The 13,541-nt window shown below is 44.3% G+C and overlaps 1 protein-coding gene across 1 annotated transcript in view; it reads right to left on the minus strand.

The window, feature by feature from the left end:
- Positions 1–13,541, minus strand: part of SH3RF3 (SH3 domain containing ring finger 3) — a 309,589-nt gene that overhangs the window by 20,890 nt on the left and 275,158 nt on the right. The window contains exon 8 of the mRNA XM_058655460.1: positions 2,956–3,263. Coding sequence (XP_058511443.1) covers positions 2,956–3,263 — 308 coding nt within the window. The remainder of the gene's footprint in view (positions 1–2,955; positions 3,264–13,541) is intronic.

Consider the following 13,541-nt stretch of genomic DNA (forward strand, 5'->3'; position numbering starts at 1 on the left):
GAATCAGCGTTGGGAGCATCTTTCAGTCTCTCTCCTTCTCTTTTGTCCTTCCTTTCAAATAAAAATAAACACATACCAAAAGAAGTCAGAAGGAGCCGAGTCAGGACTATACACTGGATTCCCAAAGACTTCCCGTGAAAATCAAAAAATGGCACTTATTTGATGAGACATTGTTACGCTGAAGGAGGACTCTCTAGGGAGGCCTTCCAGGATGTTTTTCTCCCAAAACTTTGGCTAACTTTCTCAAATCTCTCAGAACAAGCAGTTGTGGGAATTATTTGGTCCTCAGAATGTCAACAAGCAAAATCCCCGCCTAACCCCCTGCAAAACTCTGCCACAGTGTTCTTGACTACCTACTTCAGCTCCGGCTGGATCACTTCCACCTCTTGGAGGCCATGGCCTTGACTGTGCTTGCGTCTACAGCTGTTCAGGTAAAGCATGCTTCATCTATGTCCTAGTAAAACTCTTGAAGAAAATGTTTCAGGATATCTACCCCACTTAGCACCATTTCTGTTGAAAGCCCTGCCCTCGTCTATTGCTGACCTAGGTGTGTTTGACACCCACTTGAAGACCCAAACCTGGCGGGTGTAACGGCTTAGCTCCAGCATCCTGAGGACTTCCCTTGTACAATAGGTAACCATGGAGATGTCATATGTTCCCTAGAAAAAGTCTTCTTACTCCACCTCAGGCACAAGGCACCCCTCAGGCACGCCTGGTCTTTCACACGGGCTTAAGAGTGCCTGGATGGAATTTCAGCAGAGTTAGGCACTGTGGAACTTTAATGGACAGCAGAGCGGGATGTTCTCTGTCTTTTCCCAGAGAAAAGTCAACCACAGAAACATCCAGAGAACACTGCCAAGTACCTAAAAAGAGTGCCGAATGTATATCCACATACCTCTTTGAAAGACAGACCCACAACTGAGGGCTGTGTTCTCTAGGTCGGTAACATCTGTCCAGCTGTAGTACTGGGTGGGGAGTGGAAGGCTGGCCTCCAACTTAGGTCCGAATTCCTAGACCTCGGCTTGACTCCAGCTGGGACCACATAGCCTCATTTGCTTTGGCACAGTGAGACTCAATAGGTGCTGACTATAAATGGCACTGTGGGTGCTTTGCACCTTGCTATCAATTAGGCACAACCCAACTGGGAACATAAAAGGGAGAACTATTAATGAGTAAGTTTTGAGAGTATGGGGTGCATCGCTGTGTGTTTGGCGCTGAGAGGATGAAGTGCCAGGCAGGCATGGTTCATTTTCCCTTTCACACACAGTGCCTTGCAGATTGCCCTGGGTCAGTCTACCATTGGCCAGAACATCTCAGCAGAGCAGCAGGGGGTCTGCAGCCTTCCAAGCAGGCAGGGGATTCCCTCCAAGGTTTCCCAAGGGTGTCCCCGAGACACAGCAGGTCCTTGCTGCCATGCGAGGATTAATAACACAGCAGAAGCCTCCAGTGGAAGTACAGCTCTGCTCCGTGTCTCACAGTCCAGCAGGTGAGAAGCAGTCTGGCGGTTCCCCATCAGTGGCACACTCAGGAGGGCAATGGTATTGAACGTCGCTGTTCCTCAGAAACCGTCAGTGGGCATCATACCAAAGCAGAGAAGGGACATTTGGGAGTGTAGAGCCAGGAGTGTTTGCAGAACTTTATGGCTCCCATGTCCTCATGTCGCCTGGCACTCCTGCACATCTTGGAGAGGCAGCTTTGGAGGGATGAGACAGAGGTACTGAGGCCCTGGCCCCTGCTTAGAGGCCTGCAGAATGGAGTGTCGCCATCCTCAGGCTCCTGCTGAGTTCAGGCAATGGTCTGGGGTCTCCCCAGAGAAATGGGGGAATGGGAAAGGCTGCCCCTACCTCAAACACACCACCAATATCAGGATACCTGCCCAGACATTGGAAAATGTATCTTCATTCAACAATACATTTCCTATGGAAAGATTTTAAGTCACAGAACGTGGTCAAGCCAAGAAGCGGACCATTGAACCATTCACATAGCAAAGCCAGCAAGCAGATGTTGGCCAATCCAGCCACCTGCATGTGAGCTGGGAACACTGGAAAACACTTGCCACATTTCAATTGGCTTCCAAAAAATTCCTGTAACAAGAAGTAACTTACCTCACCAGCAGTCATTGCATAATTTACATGTTGAAACCATAATGCTTTGGACATTGGGGTTAATGGAACATGTTATTAAAATGAATTTCACTGTTTAATATTATTTTAAAATTCATGTTGCATGAAAAATGTGGCTCCTAGAAAATTTCAAATTGGATTGGTGCCTTGCTTTAAATTTCAGCTAGGCAATGCTGACGCAAAAAAACCTAGATTCTAATCCTGGTTAGACCATGGTCTAGCCACGAGACAAGCTGGACAGCCCTTAGGGACTCAGACTTTCTTTTATTTCATTTATGAAATCTGTCCAACTTCCTTCACGGTCCTCCGAGCAGCTAAGCTTGCTGTCCCCGACAACTGCTGGGTCAGCATTCTCCTTAAGGTTGTGTGCCTGCGTCAGACAGACGGGCAGGCGGCGGACTGCTGAAAGGTGACTCACTGAAGCAAGGGGTGCTGTTCATACTCCATGCACAGATCTCTTGATTTGTTGTGACTATGGCCTGGCACAGGCGAGAAGCATCTTATTTTAACAAAACAGGTATATTACAATGCTTGATTTTCAACAGGTGGAACTATGGGATCCTGGGGAAGAGACACTTTCAGTGACAAGTCCTTGGGTTGGCATTGGTCAAAGTAAACCATAACATTTGTCTAACTCCACTCCCATGGCTTTTTTTTTTTTTCTTTTTGCTGGGGCCTCCGTCTCGGTCACATACCTGCTACATCTAAGAGCCTATCCCTGAGCCTAGATTGTACCCAACGCCACTGGCATTCAGGGCCAAAAGGCTAACATACACAGCAGGCCCAGGCTCGGGCTCAGGCTCAGGCTCAGGCCCGGGAGGGTCCCACTTACCTTTTCATTTTTCTTTTCATCTGGTTTGCAAGCTGTGTTGGTGGGGCTTCCTGTGGACAGGCCGCTGCCGGCCTCCCCGTTTAGGTTGGCCGCACTGACGTTGGGAGGTGTGATGGCTGAGGCTGCTGACGACAGAGGGATGGTTGGCCGGGAGCACACTTGCACTGGGGGCTGGTGGCCATGCTGTGGGGACACGTTGGAGCGGGGCCTGAGGCTGGTGGCAGGCAGGCGGGAAGGAGAGTTTGGGGTGCGAAGGGGTGACACGGTGGCAGTCGGTCGCTCTTGACCTTGTGCTGAGGAGTGGGCAGCTGGAATAGGTTTGGAGAGAGTGGTTGAAAGGTTAGTGTGCACCTTGCCTGCTGCCCATTGGCCTGATCATGTCAGGATCATCCTCTCACTGCTCAGAACCTTTTGGTGAAGTTGGCCCAGGCCTGGCATGCTCATGGTCCTACTCCTGCAAAGGGGGAGACACCGAAGTCAAGAAATCTGTATTTTCGTTTTTCCAAAGCTCAAGCTAGCAGGAAACCCTACCCCAACCCCCAAAGTAATCCCCATCTCAGGCAGCCAACAGTTTTTCCAAGGTTGCTATAAACATAGCCTTGTTCCAAGTCTTTCGTGAAATCTTCTACCTAGCTTTTTCTACTGTGACAAATCAATGCATTCAGCACATTTTTAAGAGTTTATTCACTCATTAATTATTTGAGAGACAGAGACACATTTCTCAAATGTCATCTATGGCTGGGGTTGGGATTGGACCTAGCCAAAGCCAGAAGCCAAGAACTCAATCCAGTCTCTCACATGAGTGCAGACCCCCAAGGCTTGAGCCATCAACATTATCTCCCAGAGGACATTAGCAGGAAGTTGTCAGGGCTGGCAGAGAACACACTTAGATGTGGACACTTGGGAAAAGTTTTAACAGTGTGTGGGTTAAGCTGCCCAAAATAATTCTTGGGGGAACTCTGCAATCATTAAGTATCGTTGCAGGTAAGCAGTTTACAGAAGAGAGCTCAGCTCTTTTTGGTTTTGACCCCAGAACCAACCATGCAGTTCCTGGTCCCCACATTGGGTATATGACCTCGCTGAACAAGGGCCCAAGGTAGGACTGCAAGAAGATTGAACACAGTGGACTTCTATCCTGGTCCAGACAGCAGGAGAAGCTGTCCCCGTCTCTACTGTGTTCTGCCGGCAGGTGCAGCTGCATCTGTACGTCAGAGTGCCAGAGTTTCTGGATTTTCAAAACAGGTGCTTCACAACTGAGCCCATGACTTTCTGCTGGCAAAACTGCTTGTTGGCAGATGCTGGGAATGCAAAGGCATCACAGTTGCAAAACGCTTCCATCCGAAAAGACAAAGTTCCCTGTAAACACAGCGCCGTGTCAAAATTAACCTTGCCACAATTCCGTGTTTATGATTTAAAAGAATCTCCTCTTCGCTGACTAGATGAAACAAAGCAGGAAGAGTGCAGCAGTGGGCACTCAGATGCAGACTCCAGCTGGCTCTCAGTGGGCACTCACATGCAGCAGTTTGACATGGTTCTGCCTCCCAAACACCCCTTCAATATATAACACACTCATACATGCTGATGGCACATCATGGGCATGGGCAGAAATGCACCACGCATAAGCCTTCCACCTGCAAGCGGAGCCTTCTTTGCAGTACTGATGAGAATACTGTGAGATCTGACTCTGGATATGGATTCATTGGGATTCAGGAAGCCCAAGGCTTCTAGAAGCTGGCGGATTGGTGGATTATTATTATTATTTTTTTTTTTGGCGGGGGGGGAGATAATGCAAGTATTCAGAGAAGACAAGATGATTAATCAGGGAATGGAAGTGTTGCCATGAGTAGAGAGCAGCAGGAGAAAAGCAGGTGCTGTACAAAGAAGGAAAACTGCCACACTAAGGGAGTGCCACACTAAGTGAGTGCCACACTAAGGCAGCAGCTCAAGACACACAGGAGCTGTGCGGACGGGGGAAAGCTGCTGAAAATGCCCTGGGCTGCAGCTTGAGGCCCAAGAGGTAGGTGAGCACAAGCGAGCTACAGGAAGGCACCACAACCCATGGACAAAAGCCTAGTAGATCTGGAGCCAACAAAAGGAAACTGGAGCAGGAGGACACCTGTGGGAGTCTTCCAAAAAGGCAGCATGTGGCAAAAACCATAGGACATCTTGGCAGATTTTGGGATAATCTAGACTGGCTTGTAACTCTAACAAGATATTTGTTGACATTTAAGGTGCAGAACATTTTTGGGGGGGGGGTGTGCAGGAAAATCCTCAACACCATGGCAACAAATGGCTAAATACTAAAATGAAATAGACATGAGACAGCTGAATGGTACCCTATAGCCATTTTAAGGTGTATAGCAGCCGGTCCGGTCCTGTATATAAACTAAAATTGAGATGTCAATGAGCTAATCATAGGTTGTGGTTAGGATTTGCTTTTTTTTTTTTTTTTTTAACATACTGGTTACTCAAAACCATGTCAATTCCATAATATTGCAAATTGCTGTTGATGTTATATTGGGACTCTTAATTGACTGAGATGATATTCTACCAGCTCTAACTTCGGACCAGAAATGGTCTCCCCAAGAAACTGTTCAACCCATCTGGACAATAAGTAGCTGGACTCCATGCTTGGTATATGTTTGCAAGGAAAGAATCTTGATTGAATTTGAACTGTAATACTGCATCAAGGTAGAGGAATCCACCAGGGGGGAGGGGAAGGGGAGGGGTGGGGGGGATTCCCAGAGCCTATGAAACTGTCACATAATGCAAAATAATTAATAAAAAAAAAATATAAAAAATATGCAATTCAGCAACATGCAGTGTTGCTTGATGGAATTAGCTCTTACAGAAAAAAAAAAAAGCCATAGGACAAAGCAATGATCCCCATAAAGGGAGGCAAAACCAAGTGGAATTCCACAAGCTGCCTATTCGTCATTCCCAGATAGGGACAGCCATATCATTGAGGGGCGAACCGCTGGGGAGCAAATCAGTTGAGTGAAGGGTCCAGGAAACAACAGGTGAGTCCACTCCACATCCAGAAGATTCACAGCCTAAACTCTCATAGATACCAGGATCACCTGAGAGGTGGGCACTGAAACCCAGGGGCAAAGACTGGATCGAGTCAGTTACACAAATCCTGGTGAGTAAGACACAGAGAAGCCCAAACACTTCGCACTGGGAGACATTAGGACCCTGAGGCTCAGATTCCAACACCCAGAGTGTGAGCAAGGCAGGATGGGGAAGTGAAGGCTGTTTGATAAAGACAAGTACTCCTTGCAGCTGGCAGTATCCACACCAGTGGCGGGGACAGAGCAGAGGCATGCTTGAGCAGTCAGGAGCATCGTGGGAGGGAATCAGAGAACTGCTGGGAAGGAACAAAGCTGCTGACCTGAATGACCTTGCTACTCCAAGAGCTGTGGGTAGTGTGAGATAGTGTGGGGCATTGCTCGACTGGGCATGCAGCTCCATGGTTCTATGGCCACCCTGGTGCCCACCTCAGTCCCTATCCCAGCGTACACAGTATTAGAACAATGACCCTGTAGTATGCCTAGTGCCTTGGGGGAAGTCACGGAGGAGCAGGAGACTCTGCCACCAGGTAGCAACAAATAAAAGGAATTCTGCTTAGAAGTCCAAGGAATCCCTTGCTTTCCCTTCTCCCCCTCCCCCTCCACTAAAAGAAAAGAAAAGGGGAACTGATTTTTCCAAGATTTCCAAGAAGTCTCCCTAATCACCCAGAGACCAGTTGAGGTAAAGCAGGCATGACTTATTTGTACCCAAGAGCAGTAGTTTCCCAATTCCCAATTAGGGTAGAAGAAGAAAAGATTGAAAAGAAAAAACACAATTTAAAGTAGCAGTAATAACCTCCCTGGTGCCAGGTGCTGCTGAAACTGCAAGTGAGAGTCAGGCTAGGCAAATGAAAGCCTGGACACAGCCTCGAACAGCCAGGGCTAAAAGAGAGGCAACTGGGTCGGCACTGACTGTGCAGGATGAGGCTGAAGTCCATGGAGCAACCAGCACAAAAGCCCAAGCATCATTCCAGATTGAGAATGGGAACAGTACAATCTACCCACGAACTGGGGAGTGACAGACACAACGTAAAGACAGAAATTGTTTGAGAAGACACACAGATCTGAAGGCAATGGGCAGGGGAAACAGGAGACCACAAGCAATACAAATGAGGAAATCACTGTTTCCTTGCAAATGAGCAAAAGACCTCCATCTTAGAGTTACAGAATGAAGACATTGAGGATGTTCTGGACAAGGAATTCAAAAATGTCATGATAAAACTCTAGAGAAACAGTGATAAACAAAGTCAAGAATTTAAGGAATATATCATGGTGCACATAACAAGCTATAAAATGGGTTTTAATTGAAATACTTGAACTGAAGAATACAACACAAAAATTAAAAAAACAACAGAAAGCCTCACCAATAGAATGAGCAAGGAAGAAGAAAGAATTTCAGAATCAGAAGATGCCTTATTCAGGGTCTGGTGTGATGACTCATCAGCTAAATCCTTGCCTTGTGTGAGCCAGGATACCATATGGGCACTGGTTTATACCCTGGCTGCTTCACTTCCCATCCAGCTCCCTGCTTGTGGCCTAGGAAAGCAGTAGAGGATGGCCCAAAGCCTTGGGACTCTGCACCTGCATGGGAAACCTGTAGGAAGCTCCTAGCTCCTACCTCCTGGCTTTGGATCGGCTCAGCTCCAGCTGTTGTAGCCACTTGGGGAGTGAACCAGGAGATGGAAGGTCTTTATGTAAATCTGCCTTTCCAATAAACAAAATAAATATTTGTTAAAATGCCTTATTTGAGGACAAAGAAGCAATCAGAACTATGGAAGGGGAACTGAATAAAGCTAAGAAAACCAAACAAGAATTGAACGACACCATGGAAAAATAAGCTATAAGGGTTATAGGAGTTCCTGAGGGCATGGGACTAAAACAGGCACTATAGAAGGATCAGATAAAATATAAGGGAAAAGCAATCAGAATCACTGCTGAGTTCTCAGAGGAAACTCTTCAAGCTGCAGAAGAGTGACATTTTATAAGTCAAAAAACTGAAAGAAAAATAAATCCAGCAAAGCTCTCATATTTGTGTGTGAAAATGAAATAAAATACTTACTGTGCCAATACAACTGACAGACTTCACTGCCACTAGAACAGCCCTATAAATGTTATTCAAAAATGTGCTGAAGACAGAAAAGAAGAAAATTATCTACCCCCAAAGATTGCCAAGGTGTACACTCTACACAATAAAACCACAAAAGAAGCCAACATTTGACAAAGAGAAACCCAATGCAAAAATGACAGGACCAAATCCTTACCTGTCCATAATATTATGTCAAAACACAAATGGTTTAAACTCATCAGTCAAAAGACATAGATTAGACTGTCTAAAAAAATAAGACCCATCTATCTGTTGCTTACAGGAGACACAGAAGTGAAAGTGGAAGGATGGAAATAGCTATTTAATGTGAAAAGCATGAAAAGAGATGAAGATGAATACCATATAATGATAAAGGGATTCATCCAGTGAGAAGAAACAATGATAATAAATCTATACACATCAAATGCCAGGCCACCTGGCTACATGAAACAACCTTTCAAAGAACTAAGAGGAAATATGGACCCCAATACAATAATAGTGGGGGACCTTAATACCCCACTAACATCAACAGATTGAGGAGAAAAAACTCAGCAAGGAAGCAATAGATCTCACCCAGACAATAGAACAAACAGATCTAATTGGTATCTACAGAACCTTTCAACCTATGCACACTGAATATACCTTTTTCATCTGCATGTGGGACCTTGTCCAAGGTTGATCAGTCACATTATAGCTTACAAAACGAGCCTCAGCAAATTTAGAAAAACAGAAATCATCCTATGCATCTTCTCAGACCACCATGGAGCAAAACTAGAGACTAGTAAGTCAAAATACTCCAGAAAATATGCAAATACTTGGAAGCGAAATAATATGCTACTGAATGAACAATGGACTAGAGAAGAAATCAAAGAAGAAAATCCTTGAAAGAATGAAGACTTCAACACAACTTACCAAAACTTGTGGGGTAACACCAGAGTAGTGCTAAGAGGCAAATTTATCACAATAGGTGCCTACATCAGAAGGGAACCAGAAAATGAGATAATCAGACATCTGAAGGAGTTAGAAAAACAGGAAAAAGGAAATAATCAAAATAAGGGAGGAAATAAACTAAGGAGAGACTAAAAGAATGATATACGAAATCAATGAACCAGAACTGGTTCTAGCCCAACTGATTAAAAAAAGATGGAAAGGACATAAATCAGTTGAGTCAGAGATGAAAATGGAATGTAACAATAAATACCTTAGGTATACACACATCAGCAACTACTCCAAGTAACTATATACTAACAAATCAGAAGACTTTCAAGAAATGGATAGACTCTTGGACACATACCATTTTCCAAAACTGAACTGTGAAGTAATAGAAAATCTCTACAGACCTATAACCAACACCAAGATCGACTAGGCAATTAAATCCTTCCCAACAAAGAAAAGCCCAAGATCATACTCCTTCATTGCTGCGTTCTACCAAACATTCTAAGGACAGACCCAGATTCTCTACAATCTATTGAAAACAATAGAAACGGAGGCACTCCTTCTAGGAAACCAACATCATCCTAATACCAAAATAAGAGACACAACAAAGAGAACTACAGACTGATATCCCTGATGAACACAGATGCAAAAATTCTCAACAAAATACAAAGCAAGAGAATTCAACAATACATCAGACAGCTCATTCACCTGGAAAAATGGGATTTATTCCTAGTATGCAGGGGTGATTTAAAATATGCAGATCAATAAATATCAAATTTATTGAAGAATCCACAAATTCAAGAATAAAGATCATCGCAACAGATGCAGAGAAGGCATTTGGTAAAATTCAACAACGCTTTATGCTAAAACCCCTAAGCAAGATAGGAATAGAAGGAACACTCTACAACACAATCAAAACAATTTATGAGAAACCCAATTCCAGTATCCTACTGAATGTGGAAAGATTGGAAGCTTTCCCACTAATATCTGGAATGAGAAAGGAGTGTTCATTATCACCACTGCTATTCAACATAATACTGGAAGTCCTTCCTAGAGCTATTAGGCAAGAAAAAGAAATTAAATTGGAAATGAGGAATTAAAATCATCTTTGTTTTCAGACAATATGATCCCATACAGAGCAGAATGAAAAGACTCAATAGAGACTTCTAGAACTCAGGATGAAATTTAACAAGGTAGTAGAATACAAAATAAATGAATCTAAACTGATGGCCCTAGTGTACACAAACAATTCCTTTGCTGAGAAAGAACTAGTAACAACAGCCCCTTTAAAAACAGCGAAGAAGAGCCTTAAATACTTTGAAATAAACCTAACCAAGCATGCGTAAGACCTCCACGGGGAAAATCATAAAACATTTTTAAAAATGTAGAAATAGAATACATTAAGAGATGGAGGAATTTACTATGGTCCTGGTTTGGTAGAATCAACGTCATCCAACTGTCCAAGTTACCAAAAGTTATTACAGATTCAATGTGATCCCAATGAAAATCCCAACATTCTTCTCAGAGCTGGAAAAAATGATGCAAAATACTCATCTGGAAACACAGGAGACCACAAATAACCAAAGCTATCCTGAAGAAAATTAAAGCTGGAAGAATCTTAAGATCTTCAAGATCTTAAGACGTTATCACAGGGCAGTGGTAATCAAAACAGTCTGGTACTGGTACTGAAACAAAGATCAATGGAACAGAATAGAAACTCCAGAAGTCAGCCCACACATGTACAACAACAAATCTTCAACAAGAGACCTAAAAATAACCCAGGAAAAAGGTTGGTCTCTTGAACAAATGTTCTTGGGACAATGGGATAGCCACATGAAGAAGTAACAAATAAGCCCCATATCTTTCACTATATACAAATATCAAATCTGAAGGGATCAAGGATCTAAATCTATGTCCAGAAACCATCCAACTATTAGAAGAAAACATAGGAAACACTCTCCAAGATATAGGCAAAGGCAAACACTTCCTAGCAAAGTCATCAAAAGCACAGGTAGTCAAAGCCAAAATAAACAAATGGGACTAAATCAAACTAAGAAGCTACATTTCTGGGGAATACTACTCAGCCATTAACAGGAATGAAGTTCTACTACTGGCAACAAAGTGATCCCAACTGGGAGCCATTATACTTAGTGAAATAAGCCATTCCTAAAAGGAAAGAAAAAATACATTCTTTCTGATATAAAACAACTTTCATTCAAATTACAAAATGAAAAGATTCAAAGGTAAGCAAACATACACTTGTAATCTCATAAATGAATGAAGTAATGGAAAGGACAGTTACCAGCAATGAATGAAAAGTTGCAGTATGCATCTCTACTGTTGAATCGATACACCTTCTCAACAAGATACCAGAGTCCCTACAACATCATGACACTCATAAAGAGCAAAAGGCTGGAGTTGAGACTATGGCTGAAGGATATTATTGTGAGATACAGGGATCAATGGGGACAGGAGAAGTAGGAGGCAGGAAAGGAGGGAAGCCCTGTACCTACAAAACTATAAAAGGAAAATAAGGATTAAAAAAATAAAACAAAAAAGAATGCAAATATTCAGATGGGTGGGCAACACAGAGCATTTACGTCGTTATGGACCTGGATCCACATTTCATGGATTAGGGTTAGGGGTTGGGCTCAGGGTTAGGGAGAGCGGGGCAGACAGTTGCACAGGAGAAGGTTCCAGTGGCAACTCCTGGAGTGACTTATCTGCCTCACCTCAGCCCACCAGCCCACCAGTGTAACAACAGCAATTGTTCCTTTCTTTGAAATGCAGTCTGTGCCACCCCTTATTCATCTCCATGTGGCTGCAACCTCACTTTGTCAAACCACAGGCATTTGAAGAGAAAATGTTCCAGAAAGATCTAACCCTGCCACCAAGCTACTGCCCCCAACCTCATCTTGCAATACCAAGGATTTATAAAGAACATGTATTATGAAAAAAAATCTATGGATGAGTTTCAAACACTTTCGCATCACAATTAACTTTTCTTTTTTTTAACATTGCGTATTTACGTATTTGAAAGGCAGAGAGAAGCAACTTCCTATCCTTTGGTTCACTTCCCCAAGGCTTGCAATGGCTGCTGCTGGGTCAGATGGAAGGTGTGGCTTGGGAACTCACTCCAGGCTTCCTTGTGGTTGGCTGAGCCCCAGCCACCGGAGCCGCCCAGGACCCACACCAGCAGGATAGTGGATTCTTTCATCTATTTTTTCCAGACTTTTGAAGTACACTTCTTATATTTTTTGTAGCCACCCTGGGCTCTGGGTCTTGCTAGAACCTTCCACCTGAGAGACTCAGATTGCCTGTCCTCACTGCTGACCACATGTCCCTCCAGAGTGATGTGGTAGCCCCTCCAGAATTAGGACTCAGCTTACCCCTCCTTCTAGAGATAATGTCCCACAAGCTGGCCTCATGGTGTGCTTGCTTCTACGCAGCTTCAACCTCCCTCAAAGATCAAGTCCTCCAGGGCTCTTGGCTCCTCTTGCCAGTCTGTGTAACCAGCCTCTAATTTCCTGTGGATTTGTCATAGCCTCTGTGAAATATGCCACCCTGTACCATGAGCGCTACAGTTAACACACTGACTTAATTCATCCTACATTCCTGGGAAGGGATCTAGCATGTAGTAGGCACTCCAGCTTTTTAATGAGTGGAAGGGAATTCCAGCCAAGGTACCACTGTAGATTCCTCAGAGTTGAGTCACTGGGACACTGAGCTAATACTCCATGCATAAGAGACACCCCGCTCATGACAGTGGCTGACAGAATTCCAGACTCCTGTCGTCTTCCAGGCCATTCCAGTCCCAACCCTTTGCTACTTTCTCTGCATTACATTTGGGGATGTCTGTATGCTTTTTTTTTAAAGATTTATTTTATTTTCATAAATTTTATTTTCATAAAGTCAGATATACAGAGAGGAGGAGAGACAGAGAGGAAGATCTTCTATCCTCTGGTTCACTCCCCAAGTGAGCACAACGGCCGGTCCTGCACCGATTCGAAGCCAGGAGTCAGGAACTTCTTCTAGGTCTCCCACGCGGGTGCAGGGTCCCAAGGCTTTGGGCCATCCTTGACTGCTTTCCCAGGCCACAAGCAGGGAGCTGGATGGGAAGTGGAGCTGCCTGGATTAGAACCGGGGCCCATATGGGATCCCGGTGCATTCAAGGCAAGGACTTTAGCCTCTAGGCCACGCTGCCGGGCCCAATATCTGCATTCTTTAAGCTCTGTCTGCAGCATTTGGAAGTCCTGTCTGCCTCCAACAGGTGTTTACAAATAGTGGGATGAATGAGTGACCTACTTCCCATCAGCTTTTTCTTTTCCTCATTTCCGCAGTTATCACTGCAGGCCAAGCTGCCCCTTAGTGACCCACCCCTCCTACCAGTTCCAAGGGCACAGGGCTCCACCAGACCAATCCCTTGCTCTCGTGAATTAAAGCTTCTATTAGCTTTGACTCCATAATTTGCTTACGAAGTTAAGTCTGCTTCACTTGTT

This window comes from Ochotona princeps, chromosome 26 (genome assembly GCF_030435755.1).
Source record: "Ochotona princeps isolate mOchPri1 chromosome 26, mOchPri1.hap1, whole genome shotgun sequence".
Taxonomy (NCBI): domain Eukaryota; kingdom Metazoa; phylum Chordata; class Mammalia; order Lagomorpha; family Ochotonidae; genus Ochotona; species Ochotona princeps.